We start from the raw sequence: 8,451 nt of genomic DNA, 5'->3' as shown, positions 1-8,451 counted from the left end.
GAAAGCAAGATAACAATCTGATATTTTATTACCATTCAAATGAAGCATTACAGATAATAAACATCAAGAAATGATATTACAAAAACATGTACAAAGGAACACTGTAGCATTTTAGAAAATACATTTTTGTGCGATGTTCTAACTCGTGTCCTGCTACAGCATGTATATGTCTCCCCCTACTGCAAAAGAGAGATAAAACTCTTTTGATGCTTATTTCATAACACTTTTCCATCCCCGCGCACCACGTTCACTCCTTACCCTGAAACATTCTCTGACCCTCAGCTAATCAGTGCATCCGTTTAACACAGCGCTAAAGTTACGATTCACCTCATGGCGCCAACAGTTTGGTACAGTTATAACTTGGTGAGTCGCAGAGTGTTGAGACGCGCTGAAAGAATAGTAGATCCCTCCGCATAGCTTATCTCACGCAGTATCCCAGTCCAGCACTTGTCTGACTCATCATGTCTGTAGAGAAGATAAATAAGTCAGCTGAGTTCCCCTCATAGCATCTTAGGAAAGCATACAGTAATAACAATGCAATCTCAATATTTTTCATCTAGACAGAATGATTAGGCACAAAAGGAATTCCTGACAGCTGTGTATCAAATGAAGCTATTATTAACAGCACTGTAGACAGCAGCCATTATTATACCTCACAACAAATGTTTTGAAAAGATCCTAATCAATGCCTATGTATCATTAGCAAGTCCAAGTCCTCCAGCTTTAGATGCAAAACTTTAAAACATGTCAAAATTGTAGTTTAGGTCAAATGTTTTTATTTTTAACATAAATGAAGGTTACTAATTATTCAGGGATTTTCCTGCTATTCTGCTCTTATTTGATGTGCTCAGATTGTGCTTTGTTGCTGAAACCTTACCTCGAGCAATGTTTAAAAACATATAAAATGGTCCAAATATTGTAAAATTAATTTCTTTGCTATAATTTACCAAAATTCCCTGGAAAATAATCCATGAATATGGAGTGTGTTTAGATTTCTCCTACATCACTAAAATAATAATCTTCACTGTGAAGTGTTGGATGAAAATTGCTTTCAATTCAGTTTTGTTCATTTAGCACCAAATCAAAACAGTTACCTTAAGGTGCTTTATATTATAAAGACTCTATAATGATACAGAGAAAACCTCAACAATCAGTCGACCCCCTGTGAGCAAGCACTTGGCGACAAGTATCAGCAATTAAATGTCCTAGTAATAAGTACAGATTATAAACAAGATGAAGAATCTTTGAGCAAATACCAGATAAGCTGTAATTGCATAGACATGTATGCTTAAAGACATGCTTAAAGGTTAATTTAATGAGTTACAGCGAAAGGAAATGCCTGCTAATGGTAACATAAACTGAAATGTCCATTTTACTATTAACTGAAGTGTCTGTTAATGCTACTGAAAATACAGAAAAACAGGAGCACTGGGACCCTGTAACAGCAGCGGGCTTCTCAGACTACCATAAGAATTTAACGTAAATCTGTTGTGCTCATTTACAACTCCAGAATATTATTCTTGTATTTTAACTTTGCATTGTTCAGAATTGTTGTATTTGTATAGGTCTTATTTATCCCATAGTGAACCTTGGTGTCGCCTGTCAGTTCATCCACTATGTAAAACAAGCTCCTTCGGTGTCCTTTCCCCTGTCTCACATCAGCTGCCCCTCCTAAGCAGAGGTTTTGAACAGCAGGACAGTGGGGCCTCTGTGCTTACAACCAATCAGGTTGATTGAAACTGATCAGGCTGTGCGTCTCTCGTCATCGTGCAGAGTGAAAAGGAAAAAACAAAACACCAACAATTGGATTTGAGTGTTTAGAGCAGCCCGAATCCCTAGCTTTGGCTCATAAGGATTGTTTGTACATGACTTCATTATTTATACTTTGGACATGTTTAATATAAGCCTTTGTAACAGCAGACTTCATAAACTTTAAAGACAGTCTTTCACTCTGAAACTCTTACAAGGAGTCTGAATAAAACTTTACTGTTGGATAAAATTCGCTCACTAAAATCCCTTCATCACCTAAATGATCATTTGTGTGTATAAAGTGATTTTCCTCCTCTTTTGTTTTTCTGTGACCTTACATTCAGTTGTTATGTCTAGTAGGCTCTCACCTCCAAATGTCAGTCATCTCTGTTGGGACGGGCTCCTCACTGGTTTCACTGGGCATCATGGCAAAGCCGCCCACAGCGTACAGGAACCCCCCCATTGAGATCAGATTAAGGGAACTGCGCTCCTGAGGGAACTCTGTGAACTCAGACCACCTGGAATAACAGGACAATAAGGACACAAACACACACGGGGACGTGATGGTGTTAAACAAGCTTCAATAATACTGAATGACACCCGTACCAGTACCACGAGTGGCGTTTTATGATCTAATGATCTCTTGTTTGTGCTCAGTGAGTCATTTCACTAATGCGGACAGATGCTTCCCCTTGTTACGAGTAGATAAAGCGGGTTATATATATGTAATAAAGCGAGTCATATATATATATAATAAAACATTGTCTCACTTGTTGCTGGCAATGTCGTAGACCTCCACAGAGCTGGTGAGGCCTGAGTCTGTGACTCCTGTGACCACAAAGATCTGGTCGTTGTGGACGGCGATACCAAACAGAGAGCGGGCTGTTTTCAGAGGGGCCAGGTCCTTCCATTCAAACTTAGTGGGATTGTAGACACACACTCTTCTCATGCACTTCCTACACACACACGTGCGCAAACACGCATGTGCAAACAAACAGACAAAATATGCTTTTTTAAACGGATTATTTGAGTTCATGCATAAGTTTCGTCATATATGTTCTAATCCTGTTCATTTCTGATGTTTTTGATTTTGCAGGAGCCAGGACTGTTTATTTATTTGTTTTTTAAGTTGGTTGGTTTTTGGTCTGATCCCCATTAAAATAACAAAATGAAACATTGTGCTCAGCCACCGCAGACTTTAAAAGTTCTGTTTAGCCAAAGTTATAAACTGAGTTACAAAATCCGCAGAACACAAAATAATTAAATAATAATAAAATAAAACTATGAGACTGATGATGAATGAGGTTTAATAATGATTTTTCTTTTTTTTCCTACCGACATTATCATAAAAATGTGGGCTTTTAAAGCCTGTAGTGCACTTACCTGCTTTCAGACTTCCCTCCAATGACGTAGACGAGCCCTTTGTGTGATACAGTTCCATGGCCATACACCTCATAAGGCAGGGGATCAGATTCTCCCCATTTGAAAGACCTGTGCAGATGTGCAAATGAAGAAGAACATGTACCATCATGAACAGACTCTGCAGATGATAAAGTGAGTGACTCATGCAAACTGTGATTCTAAGAAGAAACGAGGCTTGGGAGTTGCTGTTTTGTTCCTTTTATAAGGAAAACACACATTTCCGGACTTGATGATTTTGAATTTTAAGGTCAAAGTTTAAACAAATTGTATTTACTATCGTATGCAATTATATTTCCAAGAGAGATGGCCATAATTTAGATAAGATGTGCATTTTCCATTGCACTAGAGCATATTAAACTTACTGTCTGTCATAGATCATGACTGAGCTCAGTGCGTGCTCGCCGTCCTTCAGTTCCTTTCCTCCAACAACAAAGATTGAGTTTTCAGCTTCAGTCAGGCCAAACAGACAGCGTGGGTTGGGTTGTGGAGGCATCCCTAACCAGTCTGAACTGACTGGGTCAAACTGGGGATAAATAAAAGTGATGTGAGAGGAATTAAATACAAAAGAATCCAGAAATATTTTTAAAATAGCTTAAGATTTGAAAAAGAGCCATCGTCAGAGTTCAGGTTGTAAAGAGCTACAAATGGTTTTCATAGATTACACACTACCTGCAGGAAGTAGGAGCTGAATGGTTCATCTTTGTCCTCTTCATTGTAGAGAAGTCCTCCCACAACAAACACTTGGTTCTCTCTTGTCACCAGGCTGCAGTGATTCTTGGGAATTTCAGTGGATTCTGACACAACAAAGCACTCGTTTCCTGCCGGGTCGTAGGCCACAGTCCCTGTGTCGCTGATCATAAGTATGAGGTCCATTTCAAACATCCCAAAACGAGGATTGTTGTTGAGTATGCCTGGCAGGTAACTGTCCTCATCATCTTCCTCATCCTCACTGCCTTCACCCCCCTTTGCCCCATCTGTTGCAGGCTTCTTCGGCTTAGGGAGCCGCCCTCTGTGAGCGTCCCTGACGAGATCCAGCTCCTTCTTGATGTCCTGACTGAAGCGGATGTACTGGTGACGCTCCACTTTTTCTTTGAAGTAATCCAAAGACATGAGTCTGAAGCGAACACAGTGCAACAGTTCGGGCAGATCTTTGACCCGATTGGTCTCGTCATGCTTGACCCAGTCCATCAGGGATTCAAACACCTGCTCCTCCCGCTCAACATTAAGGGCGTCTGAGGTGATGATGATGGCCACCTCGCTGGGAGCTAGCTGCAGAAAGTCTTGGTCCCTGACAACAACCTGGTAGCGCTCGCAGATGAAGTCTCTCGCGGCAAGAGCAAGCTTGGGACTATCCAGAAGCAGCCCCAGTCTGAAGATAGCCAAGCAATTCCCGAGCACCAACTTTTCTTGGAGATAGGACACACACACAGAGAAGATGGAGGGGATCTGGTACATGTTGGCGACCATGAATATATCTTGGACATTCTGTTCTGTCAGATTAATGTCAGATGTATACAAGTACCGCAGGATCATCTCCATAACCCCAGGCTCCACATTTTTGAGGACAACCTCCTTCTTCTTGCTCTCCTCCAAGTCAGACAGGAACATAGCCTTGAAGAAGGGGCTGCTAGCTGCCAGAACCAAGCGGTGGCAGGGGAACTCCTTGTCCTGGATTTTGAGGACACAATCCACAAATCTGTCATTTTCTAAGAGGTCACACAGTCCATCCTGAAGCAAGGTCTGCTGGTACATCCGAGGTTGCGCCACTGGATCTATAGTCATGGCAGACATTTTGTTCTGTTGCCGTGTGCGGGTTGGGTTTCGTGGGCTCCCTACACTCTCCCCACAACAGAGCGGGACTTTCAGTGCACAGGGTGGCTCAGTTTGCCCTGAATAGTCTCGTGTAGTTGGATGGCTTGTGGCTGCAGCTGTCTGTGGCTGTCAGCCACTACGCAAGTCAGGGGTATTTATAGACAGGACCCTCACAAAGCTGAGGCATCCAACTTGGTGGACAGGGGGACCTATCCTCTGCTGCACCACACAGACCCCCACAAACAGCTGAATGACCGGGGCTGTTAAATCCAGAAGAACAACTCATCGAGCAGCTTCGCTGGGTCTGATCACAGCGACACTTTCACACACACGTAATCAAATATTGATTTAATTTGTGATCACACTGGCCTCACACAGAGTCAGTTTATCATATTGTAAGTATATTAATAGAGGTATAGGAGTATATGAGTAGTGCCGACTCATATCATAAAACAAATATATACAGAGGGAGGAAATATCCGAAGTTTTAATATTTGTTAGTTTAAAAAATTAATATGACTCGCCTGATGAGGCTTTGATGGACTGTGGGTCAACTGCTTTGTGTTCTCTTTTTTATCGTAATACCTGTACTGTGTTTTCCTAATTCTAGCTCTGACAGATCCCTTCCAGATCATCAGTCTGTAGTTGCTCCTTCAACTGAAATCTTCACAGTTGGTGTATAAAAACAGTGCCGGGGTTAGTTCCATTGTGATTAAAATATTTTTCAAACTGTTTCAGCCACAATTACAAAAAACAAGCAAAAGTTTTAATATTTTATACATCTGTTATAAATGAGGATTATTATTATTATTATGTGATATCCCACATTTTACTTATTCCATATGTATGTATGTATACATGTGCCATTAAGTGATTTGCAACAACAATGTATACTAAGTGACAAACAGTACTGGCATCTAGTGGTTGAAAGCGAGTCTGAAAAATGTGACCAGTGCATCACATATATGTCGAAGGTATAGAACAGGGGTGGGCAACTCCAGGCCTCGAATGTCGGTGTCCTGCGGGTTTTAGATGTGTCCTTGATCCAATACAGCTGATTCAAATGGCTAAATGACCTCCTCAACATCTCTTGAAGTTCTCCAGAGGCCTGATAATGAACTAATCATCTGATTCAGGTGTGTTTACCCATGGTGAGATTTCAAATCTGCAGGATCGAGGACTGTGGCCTCGAGGCCTGGAGTGGCCTAACCCTGGTATAGAATTAAAAGTCATGATCGGGGATGTCTAACAAAAGCCCCGGGTACCAGAATCAGCCCAGCAAAGACTACGGTTTGAAAGGCTTTGGAAAATGTGAAGGAGGATATAAAAGTTTTATCTATAATTTCACAGCTTTTACAGTTTTTCTTATTGTTAAAGACCTCCCACATGACGGCCCATACCATACAAAAACAAGATTCCTGTTTTTCACCACCTACCATACAGATATGCACTAAAACATTTGTCTAGGCAATGAAACCTAAACTTTTATGTAATATAATCCATTTATCATGTTGAAAAACGAAGAAATACTGTCGTAAATGCACCTTTTCCCCTCACATTAATCCTTCCCAGGGAATAAACGTGTAATTGAATGATAGAAAGGGGAGTTTCACTGGTCCAAGCTCAAAGTGCGCTCTCTGGGCCCACAAGATAAAAGAGGTTTGACATGCGCGGGCCATATAAAGGTTTACACCACTATAGCATCAGCGTCTGATTTATGAACCTCAAACTCAAAACAGTTCAAAGTTTAAAATCTCACATAGCCTTATTCTTTGCCAAGCTTCTTCTTTTTTTGTCACTATACAAATAAACTAAGACGACACATTGTAGCTGCATAAAGCTTCAGCATAGCGGACGTTTTGGGTTGCCAGCAGCTTTAAAAAAAATAACAAAAGTTTAGGTAATCGTGTTAAATAATTCTCTGTGCTCTGTGCCAGTAAATCTCAACATGAAGCCAACAATGCTTTTTGGGTGTCACACTGTATTGGCTACTGACGTCACAAAACTCTAAAAGATTAGAGAAGATAACCCACCTCATAATACGGCCTGGCCAGACTGGTTTCATAAAAGGAACACTCATCAACAAATACAAGTGAATTACTTAATTTGGCCCGGGCTTTTCTAAAAGGGTATGTTTTAACCATCCTGACATGTAGTGTAGCCTGTTGGCAAAGAGGTGGTTTTGTCCCACTTCTGTTGTTGATGTGTTTTTTTTCTCTGTCCCTTTCTCTCCCTCTTTCTTTCTTCCCAACTTCTTTCTTTGTTTTCTTTTCTGTTCAGTCTTGTCCATTGTCATTATAATAACTCAAAATTAAAAATCCTGATAAAATTCTAATGAAACATAACTATCAAGTGGACCATTATAGCAAATACGGTAATGGTCCACGTGGGAAAGTAAATCTGTGTGGCATTTTTTGGCCTTCAGACAACAACTGCTACACTGTCGGACAGGCCAAAAGAAAAGTTTAGCAAACATTGGATGTTTGTAATCATCCATGCTGTAACCACAAAGGAAATAGCAGAAATTAACTTTGGACAAACTGGGCCATCTGGTGGTGATGAATGGCAGTGTCTCACAAATCAGCAGGAAAGCCTTTTTCGTCCATTCAAAGAGAATGAATTTGTTCAAATGTTTTAATGCAGACCGTCCTGAACAGCTCATAGGTGCATACATGTACACACAGCAATCTCACTGCAAATAGCAACCAAACAAACTCACAGCAGGAGTGTCCCTTCTGGACGAAACACCACTTTATTACAAGTCAAACATTTGAAATGAACACCTTTAATGAATACCCAAAAGTGGGAAAAAGCATTGCATCGAGTTTTTCTCTCTCTCTGACTGCTGCACTGAAGACACACAGCAGGTTTTGTTGACAGGCAGCATAACACTGACCCATGTCCCCTGCTGGGCTTCTGGCCTTTCAAGTGGGGGTCTTTATTATGTGAGTGAGGGCCGAGGAGAGATGGACCAAAACGCCACACCCACAGTAATCTCCTGTGGACAGTAGTAGAGTAAGGCAGTCATTCTTTGAATGGTTTCCAGTGACTTAGCTACATTCAGTACTCAGAATCACAGGAGATCTGATACATAATCAAACTAAAATACCAGTGCTTTACCGTCATATATATTTTTATTAGTAAGAGTAGAACAATTATACTGTACATTACAATCAGCTGCAAGCTATGTGGAGGACCTCCATAGCACCCTTTTTATTTTCTTTATTGCACTCCGTTTATGACGCCCTGATTTCAAGTTTTCTTCAAGTTTTACCCTTTTAGCTTGATTACAGATCAATAAGATTGGATCTCAACCATCTCAATGAAATAAAAAACAAAGATGGTGATAAAAAAGGAAGAAGAAATAAAAGTGAAGGAGAACAGAACTACACAGGCCAAAAGTAATTCTTCCTTTACAATACTATATGTCCTTAAGTACTTTTAAACATACATATATATATATATATA

The 8,451-nt window shown here is 40.6% G+C and overlaps 1 protein-coding gene across 1 annotated transcript; it reads right to left on the bottom strand.

Moving 5' to 3' along the window:
- Positions 1-10: 10 nt before the first annotated feature.
- Positions 11-5,120, bottom strand: klhl40a (kelch-like family member 40a). Its single transcript, XM_005740198.1, has 6 exons — positions 3,841-5,120; positions 3,534-3,694; positions 3,133-3,240; positions 2,520-2,705; positions 2,118-2,267; positions 11-465 (listed from the first exon to the last, which is right to left on the bottom strand). The coding sequence occupies exons 1-6, from the start codon at positions 4,960-4,962 to the stop codon at positions 354-356; spliced, it is 1,839 nt and encodes a 612-aa protein (XP_005740255.1). The 5' UTR covers positions 4,963-5,120; the 3' UTR covers positions 11-353.
- Between the last annotated feature and the right edge of the window lie 3,331 nt (positions 5,121-8,451).

This window comes from Pundamilia nyererei, unplaced genomic scaffold, assembly GCF_000239375.1.
Source record: "Pundamilia nyererei isolate P.nyererei 1_Seehausen unplaced genomic scaffold, PunNye1.0 scaffold00098, whole genome shotgun sequence".
Lineage (NCBI taxonomy): Eukaryota > Metazoa > Chordata > Actinopteri > Cichliformes > Cichlidae > Pundamilia > Pundamilia nyererei.
The sequence above is the reverse complement of the archived record's forward strand: the minus strand, read 5'-3'. Positions and strand labels throughout refer to the sequence as shown.

Excerpts from the sequence above, each read along its gene's own strand:
- klhl40a (XM_005740198.1), bottom strand. The coding sequence starts at position 4,962 with ATGTCTGCCATGACTATAGATCCAGTGGCGCAACCTCGGATGTACCAG. Across the intron at positions 3,241-3,533 it reads GTCATGATCTATGACAGACA|GTCTTTCAAATGGGGAGAAT; the intron begins GTAAGTTTAATA and ends ACATCTGCACAG. Across the intron at positions 2,268-2,519 it reads TACGACATTGCCAGCAACAA|GTGGTCTGAGTTCACAGAGT; the intron begins GTGAGACAATGT and ends CTGTTATTCCAG.